This window comes from Dipodomys merriami, unplaced genomic scaffold (genome assembly GCF_024711535.1).
Source record: "Dipodomys merriami isolate MVZ:Mamm:240054 unplaced genomic scaffold, mDipMer1.0.p SCAF_13, whole genome shotgun sequence".
NCBI classification, from domain to species: Eukaryota; Metazoa; Chordata; class Mammalia; order Rodentia; family Heteromyidae; genus Dipodomys; species Dipodomys merriami.
In genome coordinates, this window is record NW_027202604.1 from 7,956,870 (window position 1) to 7,981,779 (window position 24,910).

Genomic DNA, 24,910 nt, shown 5'->3' on the forward strand with positions numbered 1-24,910 from the left:
TTACATGAGTAAGGTAATGAGTACAATTCTTATCAAGCACAATTAGATTTTAATGACATTTGTGATACGTGAAAAATAACAGAAAAGACAATAAAAGTTTAGTGTGTAAACTTTGTTTTCTATCTTAAATCAAAAAAGTTGCCAGGTGCTGGTAGCTCATGCCTGTAATCCTAGATCTCAGGAAGCTGAGATATGAGGATTGTGGTTTGAAGCCAGCTTGATTAGAAAAGTCCTTGTGAGACTCTTAGCTCCAACTAAAAGAAGTGGAGCTGAGACTCAAAGTGGTAGTGCTAGCCTTGACCAAAACTCAGGTCCTGAGTTCAAGCCCCATGAATGCCCCCCCACAAAAGCAAACAGTAGAGTTATCAATACTTTCTTTAACAATTTCTCAATATTTTAGAAATATAATAATACAATTTGTTAGTGCTTGTTATTTTATTCTATATATTTTTCTTCTCTTTTTTCCAGTGTGTTTATTAAAGAACCAGATTCTTAATCTTAGAGAAACATACTATGTTCCCACTTTTAGTTAGCATACCTCCAATGTGTTATATAACACATTTCTGTTTCTCCTATACTTCCTACTAGTGGTTGGATAGTCTAGAGATACAGTTAGATTTAGGTTAAACTTTTCAGCAAGATGCTTCATAGGTAATTTGAGAATATGTTCACACATTCTTTGACTTTCTTCTCATAAAAAGGTAAAAGAATCAATTTTTCCTATGAATATATGCTGGACCAAAATTTCATCATTATCTTCATTTATTATCTAAAATATTTGTACAAGGAAACATTTTTCTTTATCAACTTTTAGTTAAGCTGTAATATAATTCCCTGTAATTTAAAAAATCTTGTTTACTTCTATTATATTTGGTTCATGTATACTTGAGCAATTCTGATTATACCAAGATCAATAAATGTTGTCATTTATATCCACCAATCTTTCCACAAAGTAGTTTATGAAAAAGAGACTACTGTATTCTATTTGCCTTTTAGATATCTTCTTATGTGATGGGCATAAGTGGAGGGCAACTAAACACTAAGTTGAGAGCCCCAAACTAGGAACCTAGGCACCTGAGTTAAGTGGGTTGGAAGACATTCAACTAATGGTATATCATAATACAGACAATAAAGGGCAATAAGGTTTTCTGTAATGAAGAGTTTCCAGAAAACAAAGAGACAGAAATAGCCAGGGCTATTTACAAACAGTCAGGGCTATCGTAATGACAAGTTTCTAACACAGCAAAGGAAAAGAGTACCTTATACAAGAAAAGGGTTAAGAACAGTGAAATGATAAAGGGCTTTGTCACAGTATTATAGTAGATAATTAGGTAATTAGAAGTATTAAAACAGACAAAGCATTGGGCCCAAGTGAATTACTGAAGATGCAAGTACTCAATAAGATGCCTCAAGGGAAAAAAAAATAAATCCTTTGGTGAGGGTTTATAATAATACAGTAGGACAAGGCAGCACAGAAGAACTTGAAGGAACAATGACTGACATTATGCCCATACTTCCAAAACAGAAAATCAAAACAAGCACTCATCTAAAATTTAAAATGAGATGACAAAAAGTCCTAAGTATATTATTAAACACCAAAATAACTATAATACCTTAAGGTAATTTGTTATTTTATTAAAAGAAAAGTAAAAAATAAGCTAAAATCATAAGAATGAAAGCTGACACATGAAATTCTCCTTCTCTGTGGATGATTTTTAAAATTTTTTTTCTATTCAGACAAACCTGCTTTACTGTTCTGGCTTTGTTTTGTTTGTTTTGAAGCATAGTTTCACTATGTAGCCCAGCCCAGGCTAGTCTTGAACTCACAATCCTTCTACCTTAGCTTCCTGAGTGAAGTTTGGAATTAAAGGCATGCATCACCACACTCATTTTCTCTTCCTTCCAGACATCTAAATAGATTTAATTTCCCAACTCACCATGAGAATCTGTCCCCAGTTAAGCAGCAAAATGCTGGATGAGAGGTGGGGCTCAAGTGGTAAAGCACCAGTCAAGAGCAAACAAACTGAATGAGGGTGTGAGGCACTGAGTTCAAGCCCTGGTACTGGTGCACACAGACCCATAGACACAGACAGACAGACAGACAGACAGACAGACAGACAGACAGACAGACAGACAGACAGACAGACAGACACACACACACACACACACACACACACACACACATATACACACACACACAAATTCCAAAGGACATAAGTATGACCTGCCTCCCTTTCTTCCATGCATAGTTTATTAAGAAGAAAGTCTCTGGAAGTGAGCCACTTTGGTGGCCCCATAGATAGATCTATGTGTAAGAACCAGCATGGATTCTTTAGCCCCAGCCAATCTATTAAATGTCTGTACCTCCCAAGGCATAGCTTTCTTTTTTTTTAAGTAAGTTTTTTATTGTGAAAATACTGTATAGAGGGATTACAGTAACATGAGTAAGGTAATGAGTACATTTCTAATCAAGCATTGTTGCCTCCTCCTTTGTTTTTCCCCTACCATCCCTTCCCTCCCAGCTCCACAACTGCACTCCTCCCCACACACACACCCTCCCCCACCTAAATTGTAAAAGTTTGTTTTTCGAGCATCTTGTACATCTCATTGTTGCAATGGGTCCACCTGTATCCCTATTTAAACAATTTGTCTATTCCCTTCCCCTCCCTAAATTATACCAACATCAAATACAGTGAAAACAGGGGTTATACTGTGGTGGAGGGACATACAAAGCAACAAGAAAATCACGTTGTACCTTACAAATATGTTAGAAACAATAGCAAGAAAGAAAAAACCATTTGTGTCCTTATCTTGGGGTTCATTTCAACTAACATCATCTTATCTGACCTTTCCTGCTTGTCTCAGACATATACTAGTTATTGCAAATAAGGGAAACCATAGGACCTATGTTTCTTTGGGCCTGGCTTACTTCACTTCATATAATTTTTTCCAAGTCCTTCCATTTCCTAACAAATGGGGCAATGTCATTCTTTCTGATGGAGACATAGAATTCCATTGTGTATATATACCACATTTTCTTGATCCATTCATCTACTGAGGGGCATCTGGGTTGGTTCTATATCTTAAGTATGGTAAATAATGTTGCAATAAACATAGTTGTGCTGGTAGCTTTAGTATGGTCTTGTTTGTGATCATTCCGGTAAATGCCCAAAAGTGGGATTGCTGGATCATAGGAGAGTTCTATGTGGAGACTTTTGAGGAACCTCCATGCTACTTTCCAAAGTGGTTGAACAAGTTTACACTCCCACCAACAATGCAGTAGGCAGCATCTGTTATTGTTAGAGCTCTTGATTATAGCCATCCTAACTGGGGTGAGGTGGAATTTCAATGTTTTGATTTGCATTTCTTTCATCTCTAGAGAGGTTGAGATGGGAAGGGTTGAGAAGGGGAAACAAAGGAAGAGGCAACAATGCTTGATAAGAAATGTACTCATTACCTTGCCCATGTAATTGTAACCCCTGTGTATGGTATTTTCACAATAAAAAAAAATTTTAAAAAAGAAATAAAAGAATTTAACTAGATGATTACCAAAAATATAAAGATGTACTATATAACCATATAATGATTGAGAACACAAGAGAATCTAAAAGAGCAAATAGAAAATATCCAGGTAATTTTAAATGATAATTATCATAAAATAAAGGGAAATAAAGTCTATGAAATTGAGGACTAGGTTGGGAAATAAAGGCCTATTTTCGCTGCCTTTGCTGTGCAATTAATAATAAAAAACAAAAAGGAAAGAACATCAGTCTCACAATCTTAGGAAGGGGTAAATACTGAATTCACAATGAACTTAATAATGAATACTTTGAAAAGTCAAAGGAAACAAAATGGGATCAATCAGTTGTGATGACAAAGGGTAGGATCCCGAACAAGAAGACAGCAGAAAACCCTAAGAGCCTAATAAACACTCTAAAAGTCTAACATGAGGGTTTGAAATGCAAAACAATTGAGAAGACAAGCAGAAGTGTTGGGATAATGGAATGGATGGGTGAGAGAGGGCAAGTGAGACTGGGGTTGTGGGAGTGCTGAGTCACCACCATTCAAGCAAAGTTTTCTTTCTCCTTTTCTTGTCTTTTTGCAGCAGCAATGCACACTGTATACAGTGCTTCGGTTTTCTAGGCAGGTGTTCTGCATCTGTCACCTAAGCTATGCTCCCTATACTTAAGTAGAAGTTTTCATCTAAAGTTTTTCCTGTTTGTATGATGTCCTGAGTCAAGTAACAAGACCCTACTGCTTATCCTGCTCCAAAAAAGCTTTCCACTTACATTAAAAAGATGAAAAGTTAGGAAAAGTATATAAATATATATGTGTGTGTGTGTGTACACACACACACACACACACACACACACACACACACACACACACACACACATTTGTATTGCAAAACTACGACATACCTAAAAATACAGACTTAATGGGTTTTAACCCCTCCAAACATGACTATTTAAAATAACAAATATCTTAAAGCAAAATTTCTCCTGGGCAGCAGCTCAGTATTACATAACTAAGATACTGATTCCAAATTGCAAAGATTTAGGGTATGTGGATACTAATTACAGCACTGCTATGTTCTGTAGCAAACAAACCTTTATTTTCATTCAAATACCGAAAAAACAGCTTTAAAAAGTTCATAAATTAGAATAACTTAGATGCTTATGTGAAATAAAATGGGAAGTATATACTTTAAAACAAGTGGAATGGGAAAATAGATATAAACATCCACACACAAAAAGCAACAACGATTGTTTAGTTTTAACCTTAAATATGAAATGAGGAAAAACTTTAGGCCAATGGACACTAGAACTATGTCTCCTGTTCCTGAAAATTTGTTTTCCTCCTCCTTAGTATTTAAGAAATGCATACACAGGTTGCCGACAACTCTTAAGAGAGCGGCTTGTGTTGTAGTTTTCACTTTGTCGGCTGTGAACAAGTGCATATGTGAGGGCTGGTCGTGCATGCACAAGCATGTACTTTGCCTGCATGAAATAAAATCACAACACAACACCGAGTACATCTACTCATTCATGTGTGCCTGCAGTCCACCTCAAGGAGACTGAAAATATAAATACAAGCTGCTATTTTGGTGTGATCACATGAATATGGCAGCTTGTATTTTTTTTCCCCTTAACATTTTAACACTGGGCAGATTGTCTGCATTAACAGATACCCAAAATCAATTCTGCTCTGAAATTGCTTGTAAAAATTCGCCTTTCCCTGAGGAATTTTTTTAAAAAGAGAAAATGGGCGAGGAGGAAACTATAAAAGATATGAACATTTAGGATATCCAATTTTTGCAAAGTATGACAACCAAATTAGATGGGAACTAATGAAATGGTGATCTTTAAATTAAAAAAATAAGTAAATAAAACTAACATAAAATTACTTCTGCATATCATTAATATGAAAAGATTTGCAAAACTAGTTTCTAACAGTATACCACAATGTAATATAAGAATTACATTTGACCAAAAACTTAGATTAGACTTATACATTATAATAATTCATAGTTTTCTAAGGGGAGAGAGTAAATATAGGCCATACTTACATGATTAATATGAATAAAAAGTATTCATATCTCTAAAATATAACAATGAATAAACTTATATAGTATTGTTTAAATGGACATTCTATAATGATAAAAATGTTCTATATATAAATATACAGACAATTAACACCTAAATATAGCTACTTCTCTAGGAAGATTCAATTTTTTACCTTTTTGTACTCTTAATGTAAACAGCCACATGACATGTGCTTGGTGTCTAAAAAACTGGATAGCACACCTTTCTGATTTTTTAAAAAGAATTTTTCCAATGATTATGAATTCTCAAAATAATAACTGATAAGATTTTTTAAGTTAGAGAACAAAGCTTGCTTAGATTATGTATGAATCTTGGTTCATATAGAAACTATAAACAAAAGGAAGCATTAAAATGATAATGTTGTATTTTAACATAACAAATCTAACAACATTACACAGATTTAAGTAAAAAACAGAGCAATGTAAAATATTAGCTAAATATGCAAAAGACCAAAAGACAGAGATGCTGACTAGCAGATCCACTAGGCAATCAAAAATTTTAAGTATGGACAATGTAACAAAAGTTTAAGAATTTTAATCATTTATTTTGAGAGAACACATTTGAAGAAAAGATGACACCATTTAGTAAAAGCTTATAAATATGTTAATATGAAAATGATGATGATACATATATATGTGTGTGTATATATATAGAGAGAGAGAGAAAGAGAGAGAGAGAGTCAGAATAGACCTTGATAGACCAAATGCCATATTTTTTGGCATATAACACAGAAATGATATTGCACCCTGAACTTATTTCCTTTCCTTTGAGTTAATGTTGAGATTCAGTAATTGTTAGATCTTTTAAAACATGAAAAATTGTTCAGAATAGACAATTCAAATGATAAATAATGTAAACTACAAGTTCCTTGATTTATCTTTTATATCAGGATTTTTCAGTAGTAAGAATGGAAATAGAAACAACTTCATGAAGGATGAGATAAGGAATAATTAACTGAAATGGATACAAGTACTTTGAGGCAAAAAGGATTAGTGGTATAAAAGAATTTTAAAATCAGTCCAAGAGGCAGAAACTTAACACAGTGATTTATTTGGATCAAATAAATTCAGAAATGATGGTGACACAAAAACAGCCCATAAGATCTAATCTGGGCTTAAATTCATACAAAAGGTCGATCACAGAAGTAATTCTTGAAATATACTTATGTCTCAGAATATTAAGATGTTAAAGAGTATAACTAAAATGAAAGAACACTAGTGATTTGTGTAAGATTCACAATGAATAAATACTTAGTAAACACTGATTTGGTAACATGTAGTAGGACAAAATAAGATAGATTGGTAGCATTCTGAGGTTTATTGTCAGGTAGAAAGATGAGAATTTGGCTAGAATCAGAGCTCAAGTTCATACTGCTTCAATGAAGGAACAAATTATCCTACAATGAGACCTTTCTTCTTATGGTTCTTATGAGTATTTCATCTTTATTTTGGCATCTCCAGCACCCAATATTTTGAGACATTAATATAAATGTATTGCATTTATATCAATTGGCATATGATCTAAATAAGACCAAACAAAATTAAATAATACAGTTGGGTGCTGGTTAATCTTAGCTACTCAGGAGGCTGAGATCTGAGGATGGTGGTTTGAAGCCAACTCAGGCAATAAAGTCCATGAGAGTCTTATATCTAATTAACCACCAAAAGCTGGACATTGAGCTGAGCTCTAGCAGTAGAGCACTAACCTTGGGCACAAAAGCTTGGAGACAGTACCCAGGCTCTGAGTTTAAGCCCTAGGACTAGCACCAAAATATCAAACTCTTCTCTCTCCATATAAAGTAATATAATACAATATAATGAAAATTCTATAAAATATGAAAAAGGTACAAATTATTTCCAGTTGCAAAGACTAGAAAATGTGTCATGCACATAAGCAGAGATGAATTCAGAAGTCAGGTGAGTTCCAAGAATGCAGCAAGAGGCAGAGAGGGAATTAGCATTCCAGCAGAGGACGGGAGGAAAAATTACACAGCACAGAAAACAGCATGCACACAATTTGTTTATGGAAGAAACTGTGTTCTAAAAGGGAAAATTGGATGTGTGCTAGAAAAGCTGGCAAGTCCATTCTTCTGTAGATTAGGAGGAGTCAGAGAAGATTTTAGATTAAGTAAGCAGCACAACTAGAAATTTGCCTTGAGACAAGTAATTGGGCTGTCACATGAGAAATAAGTCAATGTAAAGTGAAACACACCAGATCCAATGGGAACAACTGAACCCATAAAATAGGTAGGCAGAAAGAATGCCCAAAACAGAGCAGTAAAAATAGAATGTAACTGTTGATGAATGTGAAAAACTATATATAATAACTCTTATTTTTAAATATATAAAATGCATATTCTCAATCTATTTCCTCTTGTCCTTTTTATTGCATCTTTAATCTAAGTCCCTAATAATCCAAGTATACCTTAATTTGGAATACTGCAACAAACCACTAGCTGTCATGTGCTTTCCTGAAATTATAATACACTCATGGAGAAAAATATTTCCTGCAATTATAATCCAATCATGGAGGAAAACCTTAAGGAAAAAAGTATCTCTATTTTTACAAGGAAAATACTTAGAAAAAATAAAAGCAGGCACTTTCCCATACAGTGAAACAAAAATCTAAAAAATCAGCTAAGTAACTAAGATAATGAGCAAGCTATAATTTAGATTGACTATCAAAACTTCCTGTTTTGTTTTCAATTTCCATTAACCAACTTGGTTCCTATGGTCTCAGGGTATGATGGCAACAATGCCATTAATCTCCCCTTTGCATTAACAACTGTAGTAAGGGATTAACATTCTGCTTATGAGGCAGGTTAGTCTGAAGATACCCATTTTTAAGATAACTGTTCAGCCCTTTACTGCTTATATAGTAATATATCATGCATTTTTTGTTTTATGTTGCATTTTGTTACTGCCACTGGTTATCTAGGTTCTTTAATGATTAACAAGGAAATCCCTTATTTATTCAAATATTATTTGTGTGCCAATACAATGGCGATCTACTTTCTGACACTATTAGTTGAGAGATCTAGAACTGACCCAGGATTCCTCGAGAGTAGCTTTACTATAAAAATGGCTTACTCCTTTGTTGCATAGATAATTCAATCTAACCAAATGGATCCCATATTCCCATCCTGCTATGGCTATTTTTTAATCTTCTGAACCTATGATTCTCTGAGTTGTATATATTTTTATTATTGCCTCTTTATTTTTAACAATACTGGAGTTTAAATTCAGGGCCTTTAGTTGTTGGATAGATACTATATCATTTCAGTCACATGAGCAGTCATTTTTTGCTTTTAGTTATTTTTCAGATAGGGTTTCATGCTTTCATCCTCAGCAGGCTTTGGACCATTGTCTTCTAATCAATGCCTCCCGCTTAGCAGGAGTGAAACATCATACCTGGGTTATTTTATTGAGGTGTGGTCTCACTAACCTTTTTCCTAGCTGGTCTTTATTTTCAGTCACTGGACTAATTTAGGAGCTGGGATTATGAATACATCATCATGCCAGGCTTGTTGGTTAAGATGGGGCCTTAACCTTAACTACCCTTGAATTATGAGCCTCTAGTGGCCAGGATTACAGGTGTTCCTTAGCATATCTAGCTCTATTTTCATCTTAAATAAAAAAAATTATCTGTCCATTCTGAAGCTTGAACTTAAGTTAAAATATATTAATATATAAATATATAGTATATATGTAACATATAATATATATAATGTGTTACATATTATGTATAATATTATATACTATATAAACATAATATAGTATATAATATATATTATATATACTATATAACTATAATAAATAGTATCTATAATATATAGTATATGTAATATATAATATATAAAATATATGCTATATATACATAATAGATATGATATAACATAATATATATTATATAATACACTATATTATATATAATATAGTATATTACATAATACATACTAGATATTATATATTACATATATCATATATTAATATATTAAAACTTAATATAAAATATTAAGTCTCTTATATGTATTATCTATTACATAATATATAATTTTATATGCTATATAAAATTCTTATTTTGTATGTTATATATTATGTAAAATTATTCTTACTTCTAACAAAATAAGTTATGTAATTTAAATGTTAGTACATCTCATTTAATTTATAAGGAGTTTAAGGTATGAAAGATATAGAATGTCAGCAAACCAGAGAACTTCACATGGTACTAGACTTATTAGGAGTTGAACTCAGTGGAACATACAGACAAAACTGTATGACCAGGAGTTAGCACATTTAAAAAGATACTCATAGCTCTGTGCATAGTTGGAAAATGTCAAATCCCAGTGATTAAATTTACACATTTATATAATAATTTATAGCTTAAAATGTAAATTTCTAAATTACCACTATGACTACACATATTGGTTAAGCATGCATAATGTGAAAATCCAAAATTGAAAATGCTCCAAAATCCAAAATTTTTGGAACATCGACATGACACTTAACAAGTTTTGGCTTTTGACACATTTTTTATTTTGAATTTACGTATTAGGGATGGTCAACTGGCAAACTCAATCCAAGTATCCACAAATCTCACTTAAATTTCTTTCTTTTTTGAATTTTTAATTGTTTTTAAGTAGTTGTACAAAGGAGTTGCCATTCACTAAATTCATTAGCCCTTTCAACATTCTGACCCAACTCTCCCAACCTACCCCTTCCCTCACTTATGTTGTATATTTAATTTTTTTTGCTTTTTAGCAAAGTGGTTCATGTGTGCAATGTATTTTGATCTATGTCATCAGTTCAATATCTTCACCCCCTTTTGACCCATCCCCTATACATTTCTCAGTTCTGTGGTATATACAGTGAATTCTTGCCCGTATTCTCCCCTTCTCCTCCCTGCTTAATTCTTCTGCTCCTCTTCCCTTGGTTCCATCCTCCCCTCTTGCAAATACCCATTTCTGGGTACTTATTTTGTTGGGCTCTGACTTAGTTTTCTTAAAGAATTACACCATTTGCACTCTCCATAGTTTTTGTTTTTTGTTTTTTTGTCGGTTAGGGGGGTGAGTGCTCTACTGCTAGAGCCAGAGCGCCACTTCAGGTTTTCTAGTGTTTTTTTTTTTTTTAATTGGAGATAAGAGTCTCATGGAGTTTCCTGCCAGGGCTGGCTTTCAACCATGATCCTCAGATCTCAGCCTCCTGAGTAACTAGGATTACAGGCTTGAGCTAGCACCTGGCCCTCCATAGTTATTATACTTCAGTAAATTCATTTGTATTCACTTGCTTACCACCTAGTGTGTTTATTTGTAGAATTATAGGCAATATCAAGAAAACTGACAATATCACTTGTTGGTGTAGAAACTGGAAAGGAACTCTATTACACTGTTAGTGAGAAAGGAAGCTTTTTCAACCACTCCAGAGCAATATGGAGGGTCCTAATAAAAACTAAACATAGAGATACCCACCCTATGACCTGACAATTCCACTCCCAGGCATTTGTCCAACAGAGCACAAACAAGACCACAATAAAGCTACTAGCACAACCATATTCAAACCATATTCACTGTAGCATTATTCACCATAGACAAAGTATGGAATCATCCCAGATGTCCCTCAATGGATGAATGGATCAAGAAAATGTGGTATATATACACAATGGAATTCTATTTACCCATCAGACAGAATGATATTGTACCATTCATAAAGAAATGGAAAGACTTGGAAAAAATTACAGTAAGTAAAGTCAGACCCAGAGAAACAGATTGCATGTTTCCCTCCTTTGTGGTAACTAGAATGTACCTAAAAATCTCAAAAATCTCAAACAGGGTTACTTACCCTGCACTTATCAATCCATTTTTATCAATCCACAAAATTCTTATGAGGTGGATGCTAATATCCCATTTTATAGAAGAGGATAGAAATGGAAGGGGAAGATGTTGGAAGGAATCTTCCTACAATTATGATGGAACTCACTCTAGAATCCCTACACAAATTTCATGTACTTTCCAATATATGACTGAGAAAAATGAAGTCCAACACAAAAAAGTTATGGATACTAACTATGTGCTAAATAACTTGTTCTTTTTCATGGTAAATACTGAGAAAATTGAGAAAAGATTTTCTGCAAATCAGAAAAACTTCAAGAGAAAGAGAAATGAGAAGGGTAAGAAATAATAGTTGTGATGCTGGGGACTAGTATCTGGTGCATGTTACTTCTAGCTGCTCAGGGAACTGAGATTTAAAAGTTGCATTTTGAAGTCAACCTGTGCAGAAAATTCCATGAGGCTCTTATCTCTAACAAAAAAATTAAAAGTGGAGCTTTGGTTCTAGTTGCAGTGTGAGACTTTATCAAAAAGCTAAGCAAAAGTATGAGGCCTGGAATTTGAGTTCCAACACTAGCATTATTAAAAAAAAAAAAAAAAAAAAAAGGATGGTTGTCATTTAAAAAGTAATTTGGGATCTGTGCGGGTATCTCATACCTGTAATCCTAGCTACTCAGAAGGCTGAGAAATGAGGATCACATTTTGAAGCTGGAAGCTTCCATGGAAGTGGAGTTATGGCTCAAAAAGCTAAGGGACAGAACCCAGAGCCTGAGTTTAAACCCAGATACACAGACACAGACACACACACAGACACACAGACAGACAGACAGACAGACAGACAGACAGACAGACAGACACACACACACACACACACACACACATATAACTTGATCTGTTTCATACCTTTAATCCTAGGGACTCAGGAAACTATGACCAAGAGGATCTAGGTTTGAAGTCAATCAGAGCAGAAAAGTACTAGAGATGCCATCTTCAATTAATTAGAATGAATGCTGTGTGGCTTGTGTGATAGAGCACTAGCCATGAGTGAGAATGCTAGGCCCCTTGAGCTCAAATCCCTATACTGGCACACATACACAGAAAAGAATGAAAAATAATAACTTGCCTATATTTTTCTAGTAATGGCCATAGAATGACTACCGATAAAAAGCTACTAGAATCAACTGATTTCAAATAATTGTTGGAAATCAATAAAATTAAATATTAAACTTAATTTTCTAACAGTTTATTTTTGGAAAAATAAAGAAACCTGTATTGAAGAAAAAAATTGTCTTTACTCTGAAAATTTGCTCAAAAATCCTTCAGAACTAACATAGATAGAATACTGAATTCAATTAAGGCTCCTCTGCAGATTTTACAATTTGCTAAAATACTAAGTGTTAACTAACATTAATTTGAATTAGTGAAAGTAACAGTTACATACGTTCTTTTGACATCTTGTTCAATCATTGATCGAAGCTCTTTATCTTGGAAGAATTTGTTCCAAAGACTCTGAAATAAGAACAATCTAATTTACAAGTCACATACCTTTGCTTGACTGGTATGACTTCAATTTAATAATTTAAGTGATTAAATTAATTCTTCTCTAAGTTATCTGTTCATGTTCTTGCATAGGAAATTTAAGATTGTAATAGTAGTTCAAATTTAGTATAACACCAAAATATACTCTTTAACACCAATTTTTCCAGTCTGCTTTTTTTTTTTTTTGGGTTGACCATGGGGCTTGAACTCAGGGCCTGGGTGCTGTCCCTGAGCTCTTTTGTTCAAGGCTAGCACTCTACCAGTTTGAGCCACAGTGGTTAGTTAATTGGTTAAGAGTGGTTAATTAGATAAGAGTGACATTGCTTTGAACCACAATCCTCAGATCTCAGCCTACTGAGCAGCTAGGATTATAGGCATAAGGCACCAGTACCCAGCTTCCAGTCAGGTATTATTTTATGTTTTAAAATTATATCTTATCTCTATAAAGTGAATGCTGAATACCTGCTGCTACTTCATGTACCAACAGCAAAAAGGTATTTGGATAAAGCAGAGCCCACCAACAAAATGGTCCCAATTAGAACCTGACTTGAATTCTCAATGCAGTAAAATGTTTTCTACAAAGCTTGGTTTTACAGCCTTATAAGTTGTTATATAAAGTTAAAATGTAGACTTTGGGAAGGTTTTAAAAATTAATAACTTATGTTGCTACACCAAATATCACATTATGTACTAATTATGTATATCAGGAAAAGTAATGCTAACATCATGTATTACATGAGATTAAAAAATTCTCAGATAGCTGGGTGCTGGTGGCTCATGCCTGTAATCATAACTACAGAGGATCTGAGGATCATGGTTCAAAGCCAGCCCAGGCATGAAAGTCAGTGAGACTCTTTTTTTTTTTTTTTTTTTTTTTTTTAAAAAAACTAGGGCTGAGAACCGAACCCAGGGCCTTGGGCGCGCCAGGCGGGCGCCCTTCAGCTGGGCTAAACCCCCAGCCCCTCAGTGAGACTCTTATCTCCAATAAACCACTCAGAAAACTGGAAGTGGCACTGTGACTCAAGTGGTAGAGCACTAGCCTTGAGCTGAAGAGCTGAGGGAAAGCGCCCAGGCCCAGAGTTCAAGCCCCACGACTGAAAAATAAACAAACAAACAAACAAACAAACAAACAAACAAATAAATATTCTCAGATAGAAAGACAGGAATTAGAGTAGCAGCAACTGAAAAATTATCCAGATTCTTCACTGATCTTCTAAAAGCGTTTTTTTACAGACTTCTACAGTTACTTCTTTCTTCCTGGAAGTTAGTCCTGCCAAATGATACCATCACTCTTGGTGGTCATATAAGAAGCCTTTTCTGAGCCATTCCATTCTTCATCTTGCTTAGGGCAGCTTTAGTCTTATCTCTATACTCTTTTATGAACTCTCGATGCTTGTAGACCCAAGGAACTTCTCTGTAGTAACACTCTACAGGAACAAATTATAAACTCCCCATAATGCAATATGTGTATGGCACAGAATCATTTCTATCAGCTTCTAGTTGTAAAAAATATTTGGCATAAAATAAACTGCTTTCATGGTAATTTTCTACCAGTCATATAGAATGTTCTTATAAGTAAACCAATCACACAGCATGTTTTTATGAGATAAAGGTAAACTTTACTCCTTCATCCTGTGAAAGGGGATTGTTGATCATCAAATCTTGCTGGCCAACAACCTTCCTTGGGTTTGTGATATGCTAGTAAAAAAAGGAAACATAAACATGGGTGAGACTATTGGACTTAAAAGTACACATAAGAAAGTAATTAAATAAATTATATATATTATTTACTTACTATTTCCTTAATACTGCTATACCAGGCTCTCAATTCTTTAATTCTACTTATCCATTGACTTTTGTCTTGAGGAAGAACACAAAGAAATAGCTATGAAGAAAAAAAGGAGAAAAATTTTATAAAAACTCTAATATGCAAAGTGATACTAGGTCAAACAGATGTATTTGAAAATGGAAGAAGCACCCATTCATGGTATTTCACAATCATATCATTATTCCAATTTCTACTAATATATATTTGGAAATATTTGGGGATATTTAAGAAATACTTAATTAGATAATTCAAACCTGAGTAATTAAAAGTCAAAAAATATGATTTCAAAAGATACACCTCAAAATGGAATCAAGTTTCCCTCCAGATTTATATTAAAATTGAAGCAAAAATCATTCAAGTATATTTCTCATTTTACATTCTAATCTTACTGGGAATGGTAGAATTATTAAAAAATGAAAGATCTAGTTAGTAATTTCTATGTTTGAAGTTTTCCTTAGAAGAAAACAGAAGAGCAGTCTGAAGATTTGAGGACATTGAGTAAGAAGCAACATTACTCCTTTCAGAACAAAAAAATTGTAATTTATTACTGGCAACGAGCTTATGAAAATAAGCATCCTTTAAAAGATAAATTTAAATTTTGGTGACTATTAAAATAAATCAGGACTTAGGTTTGTTTTAAGGAAATTAAGCATACTAAAAGTTAAGGAACATGGAATGAGGTTGAGCACAAATATCTTTATACAAATTTTCTAGCAGCCTAGAGAAGAAAAATGACTTTTAATTATTAAATCTACCTTATTAAATCTAAAATTGTCCAATGTGCCACGAATATCTTGATTTGTACAGAGTTTAGTGTATTTGATTTATGAATACAGCACTAGAAACTTTTGATAAAATTCATAGTAAAAATAAGTCTAAGCCTGAATTTATTTTTGGAGAATTTTTTTTCAGAGCAATTAAAAAGCTAACTGCAGCTTATTATTAGCTTTTATAACCAATGACCTTTTCCTGCTGAAAGAGATGGACTCAATTTCCTTCCAATTCTTAGTGTCCTCACTTTGTACTAGAAAAAAGAAATGTGAAAAATATTTTCTGGTTTTTGTTGACAAAGAATTAAAAAGGAGGATGACTAAATGATTTCATATGATAAATGAACTTGAAAGATACAACCTCTGCCACTCCAACTGTCCAAATTCAAGAATTTTTGCAAATGCTTGTAGGTAATGTAATCGTTTTGCTCTGGCACCATTAAAAGCCACAAAATGACAACTGATTCCTTTAACATCCATAGTTATTCAGGACTAACAGGGGTAACCTTCGTTAGTAAATGTTCTAAGAAAGACAAACATGGATGGCCACAGTGAAGCCTCTTAGAAGACTCAGTGATCCCCTGAATGGATAATCTTCCAAGGTATCAGGTTAGTATGTTGATATATTACAATCACAAACTATAAATAAGTATTTTCTTCTTACCTTCCAGCAAATGCTGCGGAACCTGCTGCTTCTCAGCTGCCCATTAATCCCTTTCTGCCTTATTGTTGCCAAATAATTGTTGTTTACAAATAGTTCTTCCCATTCCTTCCTATACGAAAGAAATCAAAGCATGGAAACCCTTTTGTTAAATTCTTCTGCTTGGAGTGAAGTGGAACAGGAAGTTAATTTCAAATACATGCATGAAATGTAACTTTTAAAATGTATATTTAGTTGTTTTCTGTTCCTGAATGTGTCGCTGTCTTTTTTGGACACTTCTTCTGTAGATTTAATGAATATGTAGATAGCTATAATTATGCCAGCTACTGAAATACATAATGTCTATAGAGGCTATTCCATTTTCTCTAAATGTTGGTTATGTAGTTCAGTGGATAAACAAAAAAACCACAACAAATTAATATACATGTATGACTGAGTTATACATTGACAAACATACCTACTCCAAAAATATACAATAAAATAGTGTCCTGTTGGTTATATTGGCTTTTCACATGAAATATTTGTTTGAATTACCCTGTTTCTTTTTAATGTTATGCTGGACAGTTTAGTTTAGAAGACTACTTTTAGTAGTACTTACTCTGAAATCTTTTTGACTTCTTTCTACATGATTGGTTTTAAAATTTTAACAGGTGCAGGCAAATTTGAAGAAAACATCAAAAAATTAAAAAGCCTCACTGTAAAAACTGTTAAAGGCAAGCTTCAGTACCTTGCAGTACCTATGGCTGAGTAGATAAACACTGAAATATGCCTCCCAGGCATGCAGACACTAGGGGCCTAACACCTGTGCCTCATTAATATACAACTAAATCTGTTCTGCTGGGAAACAATTGGAAATTAATTGTCCCAAACCATTTACTGAGTTTGAATAAAGGAAATAGACCTATATTCCCAGCATCTTGCACCAAACTAAACATTAAGAGTCATTTGTCAACAGTTGAGGATACCAAGATCAGCTTCATAAAATTACCTTCAAATTCCGTAATACCACAATAAAACTGACTTATGATATAAAGTTTATTATCAGAGCAGAACCCCAGAGGCCACATCTTAAAGAAGAGTTCTTAAAAAGAAACCCACTACAACCCCGCCCCAAATAGTTGTCACTAGTCAGATCTCATTTACTTATTTTGAAAAAGATCTTGAATACTATGTTTATAGTCATGAATGTAGCCTACTGTACACTTGAAAAGTTAAAAAACCTGACCAAAGGGCAAGATGTACCTTCCTCTATGGAGTTCCAGAGGAATGCTGGGAAGACAATAACACATTCTCTATAGCTACCAGAAGAACAGCTATTCTTAGCACAGATCCACAATTAACTAATGCTTCTTTTAAAAGAGACATGATAAACATGCCAAATCACACACATGTTCTAGTGCCTGAAAAAATACATTTTCACAAGCTGGGTACCAGTTGCTCATGCCTGTAATACTACTAAGAAACCTGGACTGGAGTTTGAAGCACAGGCAGCAAAGTCCTTGAGATTCTTATCTCCAATTAACCACCAGAAAACAGGAAGTGGTGCTGTAGCTCAAAGTGGTAGAGTGTACTATAAAGCCATAGTAATCAAAACAGCTTGGTATTGGCATAAGAACAGACCTCAGGACCAATGGAATAGAATTGAAAACCCAGAAATGAACTTACAGACCTATAGCCATCTAATCTTCGATAAGGGAGCTAAAAAAATAGAATGGAACAAAGACAGCCTCTTCAGTAAATGGTGCTGGCAAAATTGATTAACTACTTGTAGAAAACTAAAGTTAGATCCTTATTTATCACCCTGCACCAGAATCAACTCCAAATGGATCAAAGACCTCGAAGTCAAAGCAGACACTCTGAAAACATTACAGGATGGAATATGAGAAACCCTAGGTCTCCTTGGCGCAGGCCAAAATTTTCTGAAAAGAGACCCAGAAACACAACAAATCAAAGAAAGGTTGGACAAATGGGATTGCATGAAGTTGCAGAGCTTCTGCATGGTAAAGGACATAGCTAGCAAGATCAATAGAAAGCCCACGGATTGGGAGATCTTCACTAGCCATACAATGGACAAGGGTCTCATATCTAAAATATACTTGGAACTCAAAAAATTAAATCCCCCAACAACAAATCCTCAAAGAAACAACTGCCCAATAAATAAGTGGGCTAAAGGCTTAAAGAGAAACTTCTCTGAAGAAGAAAGAAGGATGGCCAATAGACACATGAAGAAATGCTCAACATCCCTAGCCATAAAAGAAATGCAAATCAAAACAACATTGAGATACCACCTCACTCCAGTTAGAATGGCAAAAATTAAGAACTCTAACAACAACAGACGCTGGAGGGGATGTGGACAGAAGGGAACCTTACTTCATTGTTGGTGGGAATGTAAACTTGTTCAACCACTTTGGAAAGCAGTATGGAGGTTCCTCAAAAGACTTCACATAGAGCTCCCCTATGACCAAGCAATCCCACTTTTGGTCATTTACCCAAATGTTTACAAACAAGAACACACTAAAGCTACCAGCACAACTATGTTTATTGCAGCATTATTTACCATAGCTAAGATATGGAACCAACCCAGATCCCCCTCAGTAGATGAATGGATCAAGAAAATGTGGTATATATACACAATGGAATTCTATGCCTCCATCAGAAAGAATGACATTGCCCCATTTGTTAGGAAATGGAAAAACTTGGAAAAAATTATATTAAGTGAAGTAAGCCAGGCCCAAAGAAACATAGGTTCCATGGTTTCCCTTATTTGCAATATCTATTATATGTATGAGTGAAGCGGAAAAGGTCAGATAATGTAATGTTAGGAAAATGAACCCTTAGATATGTATTTTAATGCTTTTTTTCTTTCATGCATTTGTTTCTAACGCATTTATAAGATTATCTCTTTGTTGCTTTGTATGTCCCTCCCCCACAGTATAACCCCTGTTTGCACTATATTTGATGTCAATATAACTTATGGAGGAGATGGGGAAAAACAAGTCATTTAAGGCTACAGGTGGACCTGTTGCAACAATGAGAAGTACAAGTTCTCATGTCGAAAACGAGCTTTACAATGTTGGTGGGGGGGGGGAATTGGGTGGGGGGAGGAGGCTGGGAAGGGATGTGAAGGGTAAACAACGGAGGAGGCTGCAGTGCTTGATAAGAAATGTACGCATTATCCTGCCCATGTAATTGTAACCCCTCTGTACAGTATGTTCACAAAAAAAAAAAGTGGTAGAGTGTTAGCCTTGTGTGAAAAAGCTCAGGGCCAGTGGCCAGGCCTTAAGTTCAGTCCCATGACCAACCAAAAAAACAACACACACACACACACACACACACACACACACACAATAGGGAAATATATTTCACCACCATTCCTCAACATATTCTTAACTACATCACTATTATTTTAATATGCATTTGTAATACTGGAGAAACAATTTTTTGAGATTTTTTAGCTCTTCTTATTAAAAATTCCTTTTTGTCCTTTTCCCATTTTAAGCAGTGTAGGGTAGTGGTTCAGAGTATTGGTAGGAAAGCCACATTCTAAGATCAAATGCCATCCATGTAAGTCAGAAACCATATCAATCTTACAGATACTGCTCATGCCAACATGAATGAGTTACTTAACCTTCTGTGTCTTAGTCTTCTATTTTGTGAAATGGCATAATTTCACAAATAACTGTTCATCTATTTCGAAGAATTATTATGAGGACTTGAAGACAAAGCTCAGTGCTTGACTACCTAGTCCAGGGCCCTGGATTAAATAACCCTCCCCAGAACTAACTGTGGATGAGAGGGATGGGGCAGGCATTGTTATGAAGATTAAGAGAATATACCAAAAACCTCTCAGAAGATTACACAGCACATAAGATTTAAAAATAGTCAAATTTTATTAATAGAATTGCAATATTGCTTTTATTTTAGATGCATTATTATTGACCCAAGAGAGGAGTTTTCACATTAAATATCATACCTTTGTCAGCCATACAAATTAGCTCAATTTTCCAACACAATGAAGCTTTTTAATTTGTGCTTAATTTAGATCAAGTATTATTTCTTTCTGGTGCTATTTCTATTGTTTTCCTGCCTGTTATTCTTGGTCACGTCAAGATCAAAGAAATATTCAATGAAAAGTTGTTTGATTTTTTTTTACTCTTTTAATATATTTGTATTAACTATAATAATAAAAAATTCCATCTCTAGTTTCACACATATACTAATACCTCATATTTGATTTATGCAATTTTAAGTAATGTTCAAAGCTAAGATAAGCAGTACACTAGAAGAATACCTCAGAAAAGTCACTTATGTTTAATTGGCTTGTGATCTGTGAACAAAAAGCACAGCTTTCAATGTATTTTAAACCCAAAAGGACCTATCATTCTGTAAGAAAGCAGGCCCCAAAATATCAGTAATTCTAGTATTGAATGATTAACCTCTCTAGTTTCTTATCAAATCAACTCCTTTTCAAAGATACCAAGAAACTATACAAAGTACAAGTAAACCTGGTGGCTAGACTCACCACTATCCTGCCAAGTCAAGCTGGTTTGTAAGGTCATGTTACAAGTGATCCTACATGCTTACATAAGGATTATTTATTAGCTTAAATAAAACTCTGTACCTTGATTATGGTGTTGGTATAGAGAAAAGGAGAGCATGTCATATGAATTGGAAAAAATATCTCTAAAATTTACAATCATTTGAATTTATGCATGGGTACTTATAGTTCTAATTAAGGCATAACATCTCAAACTGATAAAAGCTCTAACAGACATCACAATGACTACATTAGTTTTCCTTCTCTTCTATGGAATAGTTTTTTTTATCAATATATTATAAATGAGAAAACATTAAATTACTCTAAAATAACAAGGAAGACAAGTAACATTAAAGGGACACATGATACTCCTGAGAGACCAAGGCAAAAATGGCCTCTCACAGGACAAAGAAGTGTCCTTATGTTTCCTTGTTTTCAGTTTTTCATTATCAAGTCTAAGGATGTAAGTTTTCAACAGTCCGAATAAGAAGACAAGTTAACAACGGCTCCTGTGATCAATTAAAGACAATCTGGTATATTTAGTTAGATACGTGAAATCATTAAATGGAATAAATTACAAACCCAGGTCAAATGGGACTGCCTTTGAAAGGTACTAGTGACATCTAGTGACAACTTCTGTACCTTGCAGGCACTGGGTCCCTGAAAACAATCAGCAGCTAATAAGCAGGCAGAAGATATAGGTTTCATATCTCATGCCCAGGCTAATGGATTAGAAGTCTTTGCCATTGAATACTTCAAGGAGTATTGTGTTGAAAACTACTTTGCAGTTGACCTTGTGTTTCTCTGAAAAGAATACTATGACTGATTAAAAACAGCCGTGAGGTTAGTAATCATTTTTTAAAAATGAAATCAATTTTTTGTAGCAATAATTGAAGTCCTCTATCTAATAACTATTTATGTACTCTCCCGGAATGGCATTTTATTTTTGACATGGGAATAAATTTCAATATGCAGTGAATAAATACAGCATGATTATAATGAAGTATGTATTTCCAATTACAACTAATGTTATATTTTCCCAAATATAATATAAAATTGATATGAAACAATTTGGTAATTTCTAAATTTAATTGTTTAAGTACTTTTATACTTAAATGATACATGAAAGATTAAATTATGCATTTAAGACTAAAAATTAGAATCATTCACACAAATTGTGAAATCATGTAAAAAAATTTTATGTTTTATATGATGGTTTCTACACCAGTTGGGCTATCATTTGGGCAGGGAATAAAATCTGTATGGGGACTGTAATTTGAGAAACCCCAACTACAATAAGGGAGAAGTGTTCTGAGTGTATCTAGTCTAGTGCTGACGACCTCCAATACTTGGTTACAGTGAGGTGCTTTGGCTTCTGCTGATAAATTGCTGAGTGTATTTGAAAAGGCCCATCTCCACAGAGAAGCTGAAACCAGAGAGTAGAAGAAGGAAGAGAAGTAGGGGGACCAACTCTGGCTTCTGGGAAGTGTCATAACAAGACAATGTGACAGACAGAGTTCTTAGAGATGGCCATGTAACTTACAAGGTAGCCATCACCATCTTAAGGTCTGACTAGGAAGAAAAGGCCTTGGGAGGCTTAGTATGTATGCTAGCATAATCCCGGCATGCCAAAGGTTGAAACAGGAGGATTTAGAGTTCTAGGCCAGTAAAAATACATTGTAAGACCCTGTCTCAATCCTGACTATCTTAAAAGGCAGAGGGAACAGAAAATGACCTCTGAGAAGAATTAGATCACAATTAGATAGCACAAAGGAAGACAGTTGAATTGATATAAAAAGTTTTACATAATTTTATAATCCTAAAGTACATTATATCTGAAAAACTTCCATAATTATAATCACATATTGTTTTAGCAAATGAAAAGGGTGATCAAGAAAATTTTTAATTTGCTTTTAACCTATATAGATTATGTATTAGTGAAAGATTTCTAGCAGTAAAAGGACTGTGCACCATAAATCTTGGTAGTATAATTTTAAAAGTAAGATTTAAAAAATACTATTCACATAGAGAACAAGGAACATCTAACTTGAAATCAATGGAAATATGAGAAGTGTAAATTAGACATGTCAGCCTCAGATTGTAAAGTGTGGCACCAGATAAGGGTAAGCTACAACGTTAGGACTGCAGGTGCCAAGAACAACTAGATAAACACTGATGTTATCTATAATTACCTCATTTTTAGCTTAAATCACGGGTAATGAGGAACTCAGAGTCTCTAAAAGGCAATTAGAAATTGTACTGGCTTTTTTGCTTCCTCTATCAGGAATTTTTTAAAACTAACTTTTATTTAAAGGTTCCCACCACCACCATAATGAAGTGATGAAGCTTATCACCTCTGTGTACATATATATATATTATAGGGGGGAAGATGGGGGGGGGGAGACAGAGAGGGAGGGGGGAGAGAGAGAGAGAGAGAGAAGATATACAAGCATATTTATTTCTTCATAGATCTAGGTAAAACATGTTTTCATAATGTTGAGGATCCACTGAAAGGTAAAAAATATTTCATTGTGTGGTTTTACAAAAATTTCTTTTCAATGATGTTTGGATTTGGATTTGAACTCTAAATTGGAAAATTTTGAGCCTCCATCTGATAGAAATAAAACTCTCTTTAAAAACATATTATTTTCTTCAAAATATAGTGTTTAAGAGCCATAAAACTAAGGGTCAGATTAAAATACATTGGCCTAAATTATTGTGCTTGTCCAAAAGGCATCAAGTTGTATTACTGCTTTTGAATTTTATAGAAGTACTTTTTAATTTTGTAATAAGAAAATTAAATACTCTAATCAGAGGTTCAGTATTCAGCAATAAAGCCGTAAAAGGATCCTGCACTAGATATTATCTTTGCTGTTGTCTAGAGCAAATAATTTGGCATTCCATAGTTTAATTGAACATCTTTTATAAATAATAACAATCCCTTTCTGTGAGACTTCTCCCTTCACATCTCTTTTATCTTTTCCACATTCTACTTCATTTACCTTGATATTTGCTGTAACTGGTATGAGTCAGATAACATTTTAAACATGATAAAGGAATCTAGGTATAGTGGTTTCTGCTGTAAACTCAGCTACTTAGAACGCTAAGGAAGCAGTATTGAGAATTTTAGGCCAGCCTAGGCAATTACAGCAAAACCCTGTCTCATAAAAAACGCAAAAGTGAGGTCCAAAATGGCTCACACTTGTAATCCGAGCTACTCAGGTGGCTGAAATCAGAAGATAGTGGTTGGAAGCCAGCAAGGGCAATTAACCACCAAAAAGCCAAAATGGAACTGTGGCTCAAGTAGTAGAACACTAGCCTTGAGGAAAAAAAGAAAAAGTCACGAACAGAGCTCAGGCTCTGAGTTCATGCCTCAGGACTGGTGCAATAAAAAGAAGGGTGGGGGGAGAAATAATTGTAATGCAAGCAATATTGTAAAGGAAATGCATATGCCAAAATAGAGCAAACTATAAGAATTTGGAAATAGGAGTTTATTTAGCAAAACCTGACATACAAATTAAAAGCCAATCCTGTCTCTTACACATGTAAGAATGGACTGGTTTATAATGTATTGTGTGAATAGAAATACATGTGTGTTTAAAATGAAGAATTTTTTCTTTAGATTAAAATGGATATTTTGTCTATGTCTATCATTGACTTGATGACTTCTAGATAACTATCCCATAAAACTTTCTGAGGTGACAGAAATATTCTTTATTTTGATTGTCTTATACAGATACCAAATATCAATTATAAATGGCTATTCAGCAGTGGTGAATGAATAGAGCCTCATTTATTGGACAGCCAGCTAAAAGTATTTTATAGGTATCACTCATAAACATTTTTAAGGTTTTATTTCTTAAGCATTTTTTTGTAAAGATGCTGCACAGATGGGTTAGTTACATGAGTAAGGCAATGAGAACATTACTTGTCGATCACTGTTACCTCTTCCCTTGTTGTCCCACTAACCTTTCCCTCCCCCACCTCCCACACTCCTACCTACTCCTCACCCCCCTAGCCCGAAGTTGTAAAGTTCATTTCAGTATACTGTCTTGTGGGTATCATTGTTACAATAAGGCAAATACTAAAGGTTAAAAGTTTAAAATGTAATACTAGATCTGGCTCTTCTTATGGGTGCTTCTGTT

At 34.2% G+C, this 24,910-nt stretch overlaps 1 protein-coding gene across 13 annotated transcripts in view; it reads right to left on the minus strand.

Moving 5' to 3' along the window:
- The window catches only part of Tbc1d5 (TBC1 domain family member 5), a 476,492-nt gene that overhangs the window by 180,168 nt on the left and 271,414 nt on the right, over window positions 1-24,910 (minus strand). For all 13 annotated transcript variants that reach the window (XM_070018657.1, XM_070018661.1, XM_070018651.1 and 10 more), the window contains 4 exons: window positions 16,232-16,340; window positions 14,765-14,854; window positions 14,593-14,667; window positions 12,872-12,939 (listed from right to left, as the gene is read on the minus strand). In XM_070018657.1, the coding sequence (XP_069874758.1) occupies window positions 12,872-12,939; window positions 14,593-14,667; window positions 14,765-14,854; window positions 16,232-16,340 (342 nt within the window). The remainder of the gene's footprint in view (window positions 1-12,871; window positions 12,940-14,592; window positions 14,668-14,764; window positions 14,855-16,231; window positions 16,341-24,910) is intronic.